Source organism: Numida meleagris, chromosome 5, assembly GCF_002078875.1.
Source record: "Numida meleagris isolate 19003 breed g44 Domestic line chromosome 5, NumMel1.0, whole genome shotgun sequence".
NCBI lineage: Eukaryota > Metazoa > Chordata > Aves > Galliformes > Numididae > Numida > Numida meleagris.
The window spans coordinates 40,943,988-40,959,974 of NC_034413.1; the positions used below are offsets into that span (position 1 = coordinate 40,943,988).

A 15,987-nucleotide genomic window follows, 5' to 3' on the forward strand; every position below is an offset into this window, starting at 1 on the left:
GAATTAATCTCTGTACAAATTGAAGCATGAAGATTGATTCCACAGTGTGTATCAGAAATAGCGTGTCATAAGAAATCTGGCTTCATAGTCTAGTTGTGGTGTAATTTAATGTAGAAGGTGAACAATCCAGGTTGTCCTCAATTTTTTAGAAGGATAAACTCAAGAACTATAAAGATATATTTGGTCTGGCCAAATGGGCAGAAAAAAATCATAGAATTCTATATGAAAGTGGCTTTAAGTCAAAGACCGTGGTCAAATTTCTTGGATTTTTCTTTGGCTATTTGAATGTGAACACTTACCATGTAATAATCATGAAATTCCATGTACATTAAATAACTACTGTGATAAACATGTAGGGGTAAATACAGAAAAACAAAGTGCTAATGAAAAACTGGTCTAAGTACAATTTTGATAAATAGTTAATTCAGTTTAATTATTCAGTAGCTGAGAATGGTTTGAATCCTATGTCTATGTTCAATGAACCTCACAGAGATAGGCAAATACAAAGCATTTTGAGCCTGGACTCAAGTTTGCGCTGATCTCAGTAGAGTTTTGATTGAATATTTTAGTCTGTACCCTTGGCCATGTACACAGCTACAGCTGACCCTTTTTTTATACCATATTCCACAAAGATAAAAGCCATTTTGACTGCAGTGGTAGGGAACTACAGCAAGCAGTTAGACAGATATGCAGTTTACTCACTGAATAAAAGTTCTGCTAACCCATGCAGAAAAGCTATCAGATGCTGTTTGAACATCGAGTGCTCCTTTGGGCTGGTCCAGTTACATATCTCCATTGAAGGCCACCAAACAAATCAATCCAGTTATTAGTAGATACTGTTGTTCTGAGCTGTGTCCTGAGCATAACTTCAAAAGAGGAGAAAGCTTACAGCTTACAGGCATATGCATAAAGATTTGAACCATTTTAATTTCCTGGCTAGGGTAGCTCAACAGCAGGTAGTTACCTTTTTGTTTATTGCAGCTACTTGAAATTTATAAACCAAATAACCTAACCTATTAAGTAGTAGGATACTGGATATGAAAACCTAAAGCTATGTAAAATAACTCTGCCATCCCAACACAGACAAAATGGACAATTTGAGAGTACTAAATTCATTTAAAAAAACTGTGTGTAATACTTTTGAAATATATGAAGCCATTCATGCCTTATGAGTGTGTAAACACAGAAGAGACCCTCTGCACATGTTGAAAGTGGCATTAAGTTATTTAAGACCTCTTCATACTTGTTTCTGCCTGCTTCACCCTATGTGACCCAGGCAGAAGAGAACTTTCCCATTAGAGTGCAAATATATTTCAGATAAATAGGTTTTGAAGTAAGACCTAATACCTATCAGATTAAAAGATAACCTCAAGATGCTTTGATTTTTTTTATGCATGCAGAAACATAGATCTATTTTTGGGATTGCATAAATGCATTATTGACAAGAGACAGTTCCCTGGCTAATTGTAATCTTAGCAACACTTAAGAGTAAATGAGTGAGCACTCTTGCAGTTAACCAGCTAGAATAAATTAACCGAGAGTAGTAATTAATTTGATCACTGATTTATCAGAGGTGCACACTGACATAGCTTTCTGCATTTACTTTGGAGTCTCCTAAACTTTTAATTAAAGCTACGTTCTGAACCAAACTACATTTGTAACAAAATCTGTTTTAGGCATCGTATTTGGAAAATAGCTTTCTGTGTTCTGATCGTTCTTATTCTCAGTGAAATGTTATATGGAATAAAGAAAGAAATGAGGCTAGTAAAAAATAGTATTCTCAAGATTTATTTTCAGCTATGCCTTCCTGTTTGAGAAGCAGACAGTAAAGAAAAAGGTGATATTTGTTCTGCATTCCTTCCAAATACAATAATAATATCATAAAGCTAAATTATTTGAAAAGTATTAGTTTGTGAAAGCAGTACCTCTGAATAATATATATATATTTTTTTTTAATGTGACATTTCTCCCTAGGTCACACAAAATCCTGATACGAGAAAAGCACTGTAACAGAAGTGTTGCAGTTTTTAGCCCCCCCTTTTACTAACTCCAATGGATCCTCAGCAAAAATTCCCAGGTATGCACAGCTGAGATTTCTCAGTTTGTGGGGTCAAATAAGGCACTCACCTTTCATTTTTGCTGGGAAACACTAAGAATTAAAAATTGTGTTTGGGCTGTGCCCAGTGACTGGCAATTTGCATGAAGAATGCTTTGCCCCATGGAGGTTACTGCTGGATTCCTTTTCTCACTTCCATACATCTCGTACACAGCGTGCACTAACTGCACATATATAGGCTCAGCATGCACTTCAGGCACGCACAAAAGCTCCAGATGTGCTGTGTATCTTGTTAGTTGACTTTATTCTTCTGTAAAGCCAAGAGAAATATTAATCATTCATTTACTGTTAGGGGATGGGTCTTCTTCTCAAATTTCAGTAAAGGGGGTGGAAAAGTAAAGTAAGCCAATTTTTTTCCTATTTAAGGCCAAAGCTAGGGAATGCTTGTGGCTGAGTTCTGTACATGGCCCGGTGCTGGAAGGGCAGGGAGCAACCGATGTTGCTAATTTGAATAGATTTTTCTTTCCCCCCCATTTTTCTTTTTGCACAGAGAGTCTCATGTCTAATATTTAGACATGATGAGCTTTGTGCAAAAAGTAAGTTTGCTCATTCTTGCTGTGTTTCAGCCCTCAGTTATTTTGGCACAACAGGACGGTGAGTAATTCAAGCTTCTTATGATTTAATGTTTTTGTTTTATTTTTTATTTTCACGGATCATTTTAATAGCTGGTAAGAAACGCGTACTCGCAGATCTCACCAGAACACTTTTCCTTCACTAACCCAGCAGTCAGGCAGTGAATGCTGAAGCTGGAAGCTCCAGGAGCGTGCTTTACCCTCCCAAAGTTTGCTCTTCGCTTTGCTGTTTTTCTGTGGCTAAAGGGACTGCGCAGTGCTCTCTGCCTGTGCTGCATTTCTTCTTGTTCTTACTTGTTTTCCTGTTACAGACATTGAAGAGCTTTGTGACTTTTTCCTTTAACTCTTGGAATAGCATTTGAACTGCTGACTGGGTGCTGTCTGGAAGCTATTTGTCACAAGTAATAAGTCTTTGCTTCCAGCTTTGTATCTGGGGCTCTTCTTTGTACTTGCCTGTTTTTCCCCTGGCACCGTGAGGCTTTGCTTAAGCAATTTGTGCATGGAAAACAGCCTAAAAGTTCTCCTCATTTGTGAAGAAATATTTTTTTTAGAGTTATATATGAAAAATATGTTAGTGTGCAGAATTTTTCCTTTGACATAAAGCTGGGGTGCGAAAGAATTCCCCCAGCTGCAATGGTTTCTGTCGCGCATCTGCAGGCTGCTGTGGTCCTCCTGGGACTGACCAGCAGCTAATGGGGTCTGGGAGTGCAAGCGGGCATGTGTCCGCTGAGCAGCAATGAGCATGGAATTTGGAGGAAGGAATGTACTTCTTACTGGGTAATTGTGCTTGCTGTGGAGATAAGTGTGGTATGATTATTTAAGTTAAACAGCTGACATTCCGCAAGTATATCTGTCCTTTTTTGGATGTGTTCTGTTCCTACTTACCAGGCAGCTTAGAACAGACCTTCCTTAAGATAAAACATTTTTCTATCTTGTAAATATAAAAGATCTGCAATGCATTTATTCCTGTATTAAGGCAATGAATAACTTTACAAATCACTAGTTTAGTGGCAGCCAGATAAGCTGTAGCAAAGGAAAGCCAAATGCCTTTAAAACCACACCCTTCCCTGGTCTGTATGCTACAAATCATGAAAACTGCTCCTATAGCCATTCGATGGCAAACCTACCTGCCTAGGCCAACCTGGAAAGGAGGAGGATTCCCAAGATCAGCGGCCAGCTCTGGCAACCAGGTTGCATTGCCCACAGCAGCAGCAGCAGCCCTCCTCACCGTGCTGTGGGGCAGCTGGGAAGAAAGCTATCCTGTGGGCAAGAACTGCAATGTACTGTACACTGACACTTTTCTATTTCTGTTTTTCCAGTATATACACTGCTCTCCTGTAATCCTTAGTGATGACAATAGTGTAAAATTTGAGCAAATATGTGCATTGAATTCTTTTTCTGCCTTCAGAAGGAAACAGTATACATATATAATTTGTATTAAATACATGTTACATATTATCTCTCTCTCACTTCAGAGGCATAAGGACTATCCAATATAAAAAGAACAAACATCAGTTTTATTTATTCCAATTAAGTGAGGCCCCCTGATTGTCAGGTCTCTTTCCCTCGCTCTGGTTGCATCCCTGGACATTTCTGAAGTGCAGCACTTTGGCTCAAGAGATGATAAATCTGGGGTAGAACAATATACAAACAAAGTGTGAAGGAGTACTCCCATTTCCCTGCCACATTCCTATTTCATGGTGTAGTAACATTTCCTTACTGGGCTCATTTCCATACTACTTACAAGGATGCAGTTACACAGAGTGTGATAAAATGCAAATTATCCCTTAGTATGTCCAGTGCTGTCCTCTCTTTGGAATGCTCCTTTCCACGCTGCTCAATTTGCTTTTCTCACAGGTAAAGAGATTGTAGTTGTTGGTTATTGGCATTGTGAATCCACGTGCAAAGCAGTGATGGACTGGGAAACCAAATTTTCCACAATTCAAAAGAGACTTTCCAGATATGCTAAAATGCTCTCTCTTGTCAAGAAAAATGTTTATATGGTTAGTATCAAATGTAAGTCAATATAAAATTTTCCTTAGGAAAGCTTGCCAGCAGACAAGACTTGGAAAGATATTAAGGAAACTGCTCAATATACACTAAGTTTAGGATTGTCAGATGTACCTCTGGGCTATGTGTTTCTTTGTATTGCTGTAATAGATGGAACGATGGTTTGAGTACAGCCTCAGATTGAACTTCTTTAAAAGCTTGGAATCTGGATATTGTGGAATAAGAAATTCTCTGCAACTTCCAAGAAGAAAAGTTATGTATCCTAGTAATCAATTTCAGCCTGTAAATGAAGTCAATCTGAGACAATTCAGGTTTTCTGATGTGTGTTGTGTCTTGCTAAGCTCTGAGCATGTTCAGGCTGAAATGCCTGCTGGTGGCTGACAACTGGACTTCAGGCATGACCCATGCCGGAAAGGTGTATCAGGTGCCATCATTTGAAGGCATCTTTACCTGCTGCATGTAAAAGTACCAAATACAGTAAGAACTCTGAATCCTTCTTCAGGAAAGAAATCCATCCCCTACCCAGCCCATGTGAATTGTGTAACTGTGCTAGTCTTCAGGCCTACGTTCATCATGTTTAATTTAGGCTTGTAGAGTCAACACAGACAGTGACTTACAGGAGACAACATTAATTTTAGGGAACTGGCTGGAGGAATTGGCAGATTCCACTGGCTACAAATGAAGCACATGCACATCCCCACTCACAATCCCAGAAGGGAGCCGTGATGGACCTGGGCCTGTATCCAAGATGTGTAAAGGCCACCTCAGTGACCTGGAGTGTGACATTTCTCCTAAGTGCACGCAGCAGTCCATGAGGAACTTTGTTTAAGTCTTCAAGAAAGCACATCTGTTCTAAAAGCAGGGGGAGACCAGAGCCAGAAACCCTTCATTGTTATTCCATCTAGGTTTTTTGTTTTAATTTAATGTAGTGTTTTCATTGTAAAGTATTATCTTGAATGTCTGGTCAGGAAGTTCATTTCTAAGATAATGACTGAATCTTTAAATATCACTGGGAAGACTTATTGAACTTCCTTATTAGTTTGAGTTCCGAGTTACAGCTTGAAAATAAAATTTAACCGTTATATGTAGGCATTAGGAGGCAACATGCTAAGAACTCTTTATGCTGAGTCCTGCAGAAAGGAAGGATGATATATTAGGAACACTTATAAACAGGTTTTTGTTTAATTATTTTGTATGCTTTCAAGTGAAAAGAATTAGGTGGGAGATGGAGGGGATGGAGTAGGTGGGTACAGCTTAAGTGCAGTGACACTTCCAGTCTGAAATTTTTAACACTTATTTATATGCAACCTTGCAGATATTCATTCTTTGTTGATAAATTTACTACTAATAATGACAATCAAGAACTATCTTTTTTTAAAGACTGTGGTAGCACATACAAGTCCTCCTCCAGGTTTTCAAAGGTGAAAGCAGATGATAAATATGTACCTATCAATAAATAATTACATACTCTTTAGATCATCTAGATGACTGAAGGCACAATAGATCACGGGGCTACTGCTCTTCTTCCATTTTTCTTAACTGGTTTATAGGAACATGCTGCAAGCAAGGGTATTCTTAGGAAAGTTTATACATCCCTTTCTGGCTTGGAAAAATCATGCTAAATGAAAGCCTGGGGAACCCACCCCCTCAAAACATAATATATATATTCTTGGAAATATGTCAGGTTTCATAAGCACATTGTAGATCACACATCCCTGGAAGACATTAAACTTGGGAAAATGAGACCATTAAATATCCCTTTCATTATTTTCCATATTTTTTTTTTTTATTTGAGACCAAGTCTGTGCAGACTGAGTTTTTAAAGGAGGAGGTGGAATTGGAAATTTTTCTTGCATCACAGGGAGAAGAGGCAGAGGTGTTGTCTCCAGCACTGATGTTACTGTTGATGTCTCAGAGCCATCACATTTGCTCCCTTATTTGTATTGCAGATTACAAAGTGGTCATATTTCTTCAGCCAGCTTCTGCCAATGTTTTGCAATTTGAAATAGGCAGGCAAATGTCACTTGCAAAATCTTAGTTGATACCAGCCTTACACAACAGCTGGATGTTAGATGTAGTTAATGCTATTCAGGAGAAAGAAAGAAATGAATTAGTGTAACTTTTTTTGTTTCACAGGCTAGCTGATAAACCAGGCTGTGGTGGATGTACTAGTTATTTTCACAATTATGTGCTAACGTTGTTCATACCTTGTTTAAATCAGAAATGGGCAGAAAATAGGACATATTTGGCTTTATAATCAAGGAAGCATGCTGTAGATCAGTAACAACAGTGATGCAGTCACCTAGTACTGTGGATTAGAAGCAATCTCTTCAGAGTTGAAGGGTTCAGCCTCCCAGTATGGGAAGTAACAAAGCATGTTTCCCCAGGCTGGTGGGCAACCTGAAAGTTACATTGCTCATGATGGGGGGTTAGTAATCTAGAGAAGAACACAAGCCACAGCTGCTCTAGCAGTTGCATGTTTCAGTTTGTTGGTTTGAAGTAATGATTCCTCAAGACCCCCAGAAATGGAAATCAGTTCAATAGTCCTGTCCGTTAAAACTCCAGATTGTTATGCTTTAGTTAAGCTTAAGAAGCAACACAGAAGATCTCAGCTTAGAAAAGGAAAACTACTGGCAAAGGCAAATATATGTTAGCAACATCTTTTGTTGGACTTGAAGTAACTGGATTAGATTTCCAATTAACCACAGAAATTTGATGTGAATAAATAAAATTAAATGTATTGTTGGGAATGCCCAAAAAATAAAATTCAAACTTGAAAAGGGTAGAATAAAATCCTTTCTGATTCAACACAAAAACCATTGGCTCATTCTCCTTGAGGTAGCTTCGTAAATTGTCATTACACAATCTAAAAGTGGCTTAAAGGGTTCAGTACCTGTCACCTACTTGTATGTCTACTGTTCTGAGACTTTCTGGTTTCAATTTTTGGCAGATAAGTAAATAACCTTCAACCCAAAGTGGATCAAAAATGAAAGCTTTTTAGCAGCAACATTTTACCTGCATGTAGCTGCTACAATACTTTTACCAAGTTGTCCATACTTCAGTACCTCCATGATGTACTGTGCACAAAGAGCACTAGGCATGGATGTGATTCCTTCTCCAGGAGTGATGCAAGAAAAGAGCTATTTTGCTTCTGTTTTGTCAGGAGAGGCTGTTGAGAGAAGTGTAGATGGGTGCAGAAGGGTGTGCTGCAGCCCCAACCCTCAGTCTGCTGCCCATTTTCAGCCTGGGGCTCAAGGAGAGGAAGTTGTTTGAGGCCATGCTGCTCACAGTGCTGTTCTCTCTGTTATAGGAATGCCACAGGGTGACTCAATGCAGTTGTTTTCCTGGTAGCTTGTAGATATGGCAACTAGATATGGCTTAGTTACTGCTGCAGGACAGCTACTACTTCATGGAGTGTCTTTATTCCATTGAATCTTTTGATGCACAGGGTTTGTGAAGCTTTGCTTTCTCTCTTGTTCTTGGTTTCCATGACAAGAGGTGCTTTGTCCCTGTATAATCTAGAAGGAATTCCCACAGAATTCTCTGATCTTTCTCCATTCAGCCCAGTCAGACACTTTGTTTTTCAGGGAAATAAAAGTCCCGGGGGACCGTGTCATTAATGTTTCTCACATTGCTTTGACATTGTATAGCAGCTTCAAAGATTATCCCTTACTTTGCTCCTGATTATGTCTACTAGACTGATAAGTGCCACAGACATTTAAAAATTAGAGTATTTGTAACACATTACATGAGTTAGAAAGTTTCTTCTGTAAGTACAATAGAGTTGTGCTTATTCTATCAGAAATGCCAGAAGGATGTAAGGAGCAATGAGTTCCATCACTGATGTAAGCAACAGATCTTTCACACAGAGACACAGAAAATTGTATGTCATATTTATATTTTCAAACAACGGTTACTTTTTTTCATGTTATGCTGCATAGCAAAGGTTCTCCTCATTTTGCTTGGGAAAAGATACCTTACTTCCAACCTCCATATCTATTTATTTATTCTCACTTTAGTAACAATCTCCTTGTCTCTGAGTTTGCAAAGTTTAAGTCTCTGCCTGCTTTATGTCAAAATGACAATGGAAAACATGATATAACCCCCTCTAATAGCGATCGTTTGTTGGCTTTAGTTTGGATAAACTTCAACTCTGGGACTTCTGGCTTTGTTTAGTGAAAGGACAGCAGAAGAGATTCCTTTCAGATTAGCTAAGAGTGCTTCCATTTTCCCTCATTTAATCCACCCCCTCATTTAAACATAGACTATCAGAAGGAGAATGGAGGCAGTTCCTCCTTTAAAAATGTCTGCAGTTTTGTCTTGCTTTGACTCACACAAATACTCCATGAAGAGGTGGCTGCCAGGGGAGGGAAAGTATGCAGAGGACATCAAACAGGAAGAATGCAAAGATAATGAGAAAATACATACTTTAAGGCTGAATGCACTGTGGTATTTTGAAAGCCCAGGGCTTCTCTTACAGCTAGCACTGGGGTGAAATTTGTTGATTTAAAACCTTTGCTGACTTAGTACCAGAATGGCCTGCAACATAATGCAGAACCCAAGGCTATCCATAGTCGCAGAAGTCAAACCGCTGTCTGCTGCTGCTCTTCTCCCAGTTACTGTACATCCCACCCTGCAGGATGGCACAGGCACTTCTGCTCTCCTATGAGGACAGCCAGAGATCTGCTTCCATGTGAAAAACTTCTGTGGGCCACTGTGATCGCTTCAGGCTCTGCATTATTCCAACCCCAGTACTGTGAAGGACAGCAGAACCCAGGAACAGACCATGCATGTTTGCAGCAGTAGATATCAAAGGAGGATGATCTGTGTCTGGAAGTTACATCCCACAGCAATTCAGCACTGGCAGCTCTTGGAAAATTTCTGGACATAACTAGTTCCCACTGAAATTCACACCCACTGACTGGGCTTTTGCAAGCCATCTGCAGTGAATATCTATTTTCCCCCTATTCTTTCTCATCCACTTCATGCCACTTCTTTTTCTCTCTCTTCTCCCTTTTCATTTTCTTTTAGAGAAAGAGGCAAGAGCAAAGTTGGAGCTGCTTTTTCAAATGGATATGAAAGAAACAATTGTTTGCTTGCTCAGATACAGCTAATGGAAAATACGGGCAGCATCACTGTGTATTCCTTTGATGCTGAGGGTAATAGCTATACTGAGGATCAAAGGAGAATGAGCTCCATCTTCCACATTCTCCTTCTGCTATAAGCAGTGAAAACAGCCTTCATATTCTCTTGGAAAACACTTCTGTGTTCATGAGAGGCTCTTTTAAAAATTTGTGTTTTTTTCTGGGCTTGTCTTTAAATCTGCTGTATGGTGCTTGCTCATTTCCCTGCAGAGCAGCAGTCATTCTGTGCCAGTTGTTTAAGAGAGGAATGTTCTAGTGAAAGCAAACAATAGGCGGTGTAGTGGGAATTGCAAGTCTTTGAAAAGAGCAATTGAAATCTGCTCAGATGTTCGCAAAAGTCTTTGTGCAATGTTCAGAGCCTGCTGGTAGCTTCACTGTTGGCAGGGTGGTCCTCTTATTAGAGCTTTCTTTTTTCCATGGACAGAATAACATGAATATGGAGAAGGGAAAAAAAAAAAAGGCAAGTGGAGTTCAGATCCAACTGATTCTTTTCTTGCTAGAGAAGATGCAGAGAGAAATAGTGTTGTAAGCTTCTTTCAATGAAAAGAAAAAAAGTACAGAGCCTGTTCATTTATCAGGTTTCCTCTTGCTCAAGCTCTTTCTCTCATACCTGTTAAGGACGCCAGAAGATAAACTGATGCACATGGCTGTGTCTGCTCAAGATGCTGCAGCCCTCCACTTTTCTGAGGAGCTGCTTATCTTCACAGAGCAGGAAGTGTGCGAGATGCTAGCAGCAATGCTGGTCACCTTGGATAGGGACAAAAATCAGCTCTGGCCTTATAGATGCTTTATTTGGAAAATTTTTAGGACTTTGTCTGAAAAATAGAGAAGTTTGAAGTGTCCTTAGTACCCTGAGAAAACCCTTGTAATACTGACTTTAGTAGCCTCATCAAGTTGACACTAAGAATGTTGTGCCCAGTGTACGAATAGCTAATTAATATCTGCTGTAAAAATGAAATACTGCCATCTGTACTCAACAAACTGTCCTAACTGAATATGAGGTGAATTAGTACAGTCTGGAATAAGGAGTAAATGAATACAGATCATTTTGCAGATGAAACTAGGCTAATGATGCTCTAGGCATTCAGAGTCGCCTGATGGGTTTTCCTTTTTTCCCTGACCTTGTGAATTACAAATACCCTTTAATTTATTGGCAGTCAAAGACATGATTCTTTTCTGTGGACTATATGCCAGAGTTCTTTAATCCATCACTGGAATATTAAACACAAGAACCAAATCCTTCATTTACTTCCAACTTCTGAAATTACAGGGAAATCAATAAAACTGTGCAGGGAATAATGTGAGTTTAGAACTTGACCCCCTGCTGTTTTACTCATCTCTGATGGAAATCCATGACAGCCATGGAGTTACAAAGGGGACTGACTTTGCCCAATGTATCTGAAAATATAAATGCTATTACCGTATGTAATACACTGCACTGTAACGTTTCCCATCTGTTCCAGTCTCGAGAGAGGAGTATTGAACTAAGCTGATCTCTTCCAAGACAAAGAACAGAAACTACGTTGCACAAAGTTGTTAGCTCTCTTACTGAGATAAGGGGGAGGAGAAGGTCATGTCCCACTCAAAATTTGAATCTCCTGATAAAAAATTGTTTTAATTGCAAAGTTAGGCAATGAAACTGAGAAATTTCCTTGTACAGAATGAATACCCAGGTTTTGTTTAGGCCTAAGACAAGAATAGAACCACAAATCAGAGATGTAGAAGACTGTCTTGGTGGTACACATTAAGATGATTTGGGTTTTATCTTTGTTGTTGTTTTTATTTTTTAAATCTCTTGACAAAATGTTGTGCTGGATTTTGGTAATTTTTTCCACTTAATTAATCCTAGTGTGAAGCTGTTGCTCCTTTTTGAAAAATATGCTAGGCCAGTCTTTGAAGGGATAAAATTAAGATTACCATTACACTTGAACTCTGACCATACACACTTTCATTTACTGCCCAAGGAGAGGGCAGGTTGTATGTTTAAGGAAACTAATACATCCATAAAATCATCAGTAACCAAATCCAACCATGGATTTATGTCTTTTTCTGTCTGGTTGAAGATTTAGACGAAGGTCTTTGTGCCATTTGGCATTGTCTACTCTAATGACAAGGAGCACATTAAAATCAGATTACTGGAGAGCAGTAAGAATTTATACCAGCACTACTGATTGCAGCTTACTCCTTATTATTAGTGATACCAAATGGCACAAAAGGTGATGTGTCAAAATACATTGTAATGTAAGAACAGATGGAATGGAAAAATCTTGTAGGCATTTTACCAATAATTGGAAGAGTGGCTGAGAAATGATGCAGCGGGCCCTCTAAAAGACATTGAGTGCACTGAATTAAGATTAAATTTTTCTTCCTATGTGTCCTGCTCAAATGTGAACAGTTGCCTCTATTAAAATGTTGGATTCTATAGGAGACTGAAGGCCTTCAGATTCCACTAGAATAATGAGATTAGAATCAAGGGAGTTTCTGAGTTTCTGATCTCGTGGTGTTTACCCTTAGTTGGGAATGAATGATGCAATGAATGAATGATTGTAGGAAAATAGGTCTATCTCTATTAAAAAAAGAAATACATAAAAAATTTTTAAAAAAGTAAAAATGGAATTTCCTGATTTAATGTATTTAGAGATGACTTTGAAGGACAAATCCAAGAATAATATTCCAATATATGTGGTTGTTCAGGATTTATCCTTTACAAACAAACTAACAAAAACAAGAAAAAGCATTTAGGCCATATTTTTGAGAAGTAGCTAATAATAAAAGGAGGATAACCATCTCTTGCATCCATCAGGTGGCTTTCTCAGAATGACTTTTACAATTTCAGAAACAGGAAAAAAAATTATCTGGGCAACCTTAGATAAGCAGCAAAATGATACACATGCAGCATCCTGCTGTACCCTGCCCCTCCTATGACTATGTCTGAAATGACAGTTCTGAAAAATAAATAAATGAAAATACCCACCCAACAACACAAACTAGACCAAAAAAGCCCTTCACTTTGATTTCCTATTAGCAGCTTTGAAACAAGAACCCTCCATTGCCATTTTTCTTCACACCATCCCACAGCTGAAGGCAGTGAGGCTGTTGTGCAACAACATCCCTGACAGGTTGGCTCTGGTCCCTATTTCGAAGCAACACTTTTGCAGCAGGGTGACCTTTAGGAGTTGCATAAAGAATGTCATTCAAGGATGTCGCGAGACTGAAAAGAGCAGTTTGTGAAACATGAGTGTTGAAACAGAGAGCTGTGACAGCCTGTGTCACTTCAAGCTTCAGAATGATCAAGGAGAGCAACAGCCTTCTGAAGATACAGGAGAAAAATTGGAGTCCTGAACATAAAAGATGAAAATGCCTGGGACTGGAACAGTGGCACTATTGAAGCACCAGCTTTTTCACACACATTAACAATACCTAGAATTTGGAAAGCTTCACTTTCAGTCTAAAAGTCCTTTTTGCTGTGATATTTGAGAAATCTGGGAGACATTCAGTCACACTCCCTTCCATTGCACCTAGTAACAGCTCTTCTTTCTGCAGACAGTGGAGAAGGACAGACTTTTAAGATGACATATGTGATATTTCATGGCAGTACTTGGTGTTTTACCAAGGGCGGCTTCATCCTGGACACTTCCATTGATCATCCATACACACAGTGCAAAATTTGCAGCTGTTTTAGGACAATTCCAGCTGAGAGTATGTCTGGGAGGCTCAGCAGTTTAGAAAACATCTTGTTAAACCACTTCTTTTCTTATATTTCCACTTCTTTTCCTAACTCCTATGAAACACAAACTACCTCAGGCTTTTTGAGTGCTCAGCACTTACTTCACTGGAGACTGCACGGACTAAGCAGGCCCACCCAGCCAATTAGTTGGTGAGGAGAGTCTGTTTGTTTCCATTACACATCACAGGATGGAATGAGCATGTTTGATTTTCTTATAAACACCATCATAATGCCAGACAGCAAGCCCAAGCCGCTTGCTTTGAGATAGGCTCTGTAGCATTATTTTTCTGCCCTCCAGATGGAAAGCAAGCATGTTTCGGGAGCTGCAGTGGGTTCCTCGGGCTGCTCCAGTGTCAGGGAGAATGGGACTATTTCCACTGAAAAGGAACTTCATCCTCTCTCCTTGGCCTTTTGATTAAACAATATATAGAACATTGCTGGATATACAATAGTAGATGCAATTACTCTAGAAGAAATGTAAAAACTATTTCTGAAGTCATCCAGTAAAGCAAACAACTAGGTAAGAGTAAGGGATTAGAAGCTTTGTATTGTTTCCTGTCTCCAGCAGGCTTTGAATCCAGTTAAATTTAGGGGTAGGGCCTCCTTCATTTCAGTCCTTTAGACTTGACTTTAAATAACTGCAAAACCCTTGCTTGGCTGGTGGTGGTAGCCAGAATCTGGCAGATCAAACCTCCTCACTTCTGATGACCACGAAGAGTGTGAGTTTGCATCTAATGTAATAGCTGGAAGTCTGCTTTGTCTGAAGTGGAAAAGCCTGTGGTTTTTGAGGATGCTGTTAGAAGTTTTTTTCCTTTTGCCACATGAGTGTGGTTAAGTCATGATCACAGTGCTTGCACAGGTACAAAGCCAAAAGCAACTACAAAGGAGGCCAGTTTCTCAGGTCATAGCACTTGCCAATATATTTCTGTTCACCTCAATGGTATCAGAATTATGTCCCATATGACATCAACTTCCAGGCCTAAATGACTGTATTTGTTTCACCATTTACCTATCTGAGCTCCTTTATGTTCTACTCTCATAGATCCTTCAAGACCGAGTGGTGATTTTCCTTTTAGCTCTGCCTGCTTCATCTGCTTGCATGTGGCTGCTAGTCTGCTTAGAAAATCGGAAATAACAAAACCAGCATATGTCAAATACTGTGTTGCCTTTTATTTACCACTTTCTTTTTTTAGTCTGACCCAGAGAAATGTTATTTACAGCAAAATATAGAAATATTTTAAAATGTGAGTACTTAGTAAAAGGCATAAACGCCAAGTTATTCAGACTCTCAAGTACCCAACAAATTTAATGTTTAGTAAAATGATTCAGAGATTGACAAAACTATCAGCATGCCAGTGCAATAATTGCCACAGAAACAAAGTTCTCCGTGGCCACTGTATTCAGGCTTTGAGGGGCAGAGTAAGATTCTGCACTGCTTTAAGCCAATGCTGATCAGTTCTAACATTTTTTTTGAAATCTTCGGCTAATGTATATGCGTAGCAATCCATGAGAAAATCTGGTTAAGGCAAGTATGCAACTGTTTTGCCACAAGTCTAGAAGAAGGAAAGTCAGCTTTTTTTTACAGCCTTGCTTCCTATATGTCGCTTGCCAGTGCTTTAGCACAAATCAACTTTCCAAAGCATTTTGGAGCTAATGTTTAATCTTTATGAGCAATGCAAAATGCATTATGTCATAATATGCTGACACACAGATCTACATCTGAGCTCAGAGGGGATGTCTTGAACAGCCTAATTCTTCCCAGATGTAAGTTTCCTTTGGAAACCTATTTAATACTTTCATTCTGCCAAAGGCCACAAAGATTTTCATTGCAACTCTGCTAGCTTATTTCTTAATTCATTTAACAATGTCCAGAAAGTCAGAGGCAAATGTGAATGTCATTATATCCAGATTTAATCTTTTTTCTTCTTTGTCCTATTGAATGATGCCATCTACTGCAGAATAATTGAATGGCAGCCTTGCAAAAATGCAGTGAAATTTGCTTTATTTCCATTCTCCTGTACAGTTAGATTAGTGATTTAATTGCACATTACATGTACACACTATAACAACATTAAGTTCTTTTAGATCTATGTAATGGCATTTTTATTTAACAATCCTGTACAAAACATTATTTTACCCTAAACTAAACAAAATTGATCTCTTCCCTTTCTTATGATGTTTTTGTAAATGAGAAGGACTTTTTAACTTGTGGAGGTAAGTGAAGTCTCTGCTGAGTGGATCCATGCCCATCCAGCTCCCTCCTTCCACAGGGTCAGCAAGCTCTAGGGTTCCTAGTAGCTTTGAATGTATTCTGCCTCATGCAATCATAGAATCATAGAATCATAGAATCATAGAATCATAGAATCATAGAATCATAGAATCATAGAATCATAGAATCATAGAATCATAGAATCATAG

The 15,987-nt window shown here is 38.9% G+C and overlaps 1 protein-coding gene across 1 annotated transcript in view; it reads left to right on the plus strand.

The window, feature by feature from the left end:
• The window catches only part of COL3A1 (collagen type III alpha 1 chain), a 53,979-nt gene continuing 40,476 nt past the window's right edge, over positions 2,485-15,987 (plus strand). The window contains exon 1 of the mRNA XM_021399257.1: positions 2,485-2,710. Within this exon, the coding sequence (XP_021254932.1) occupies positions 2,632-2,710 (79 nt within the window). The 5' untranslated portion in view covers positions 2,485-2,631. The remainder of the gene's footprint in view (positions 2,711-15,987) is intronic.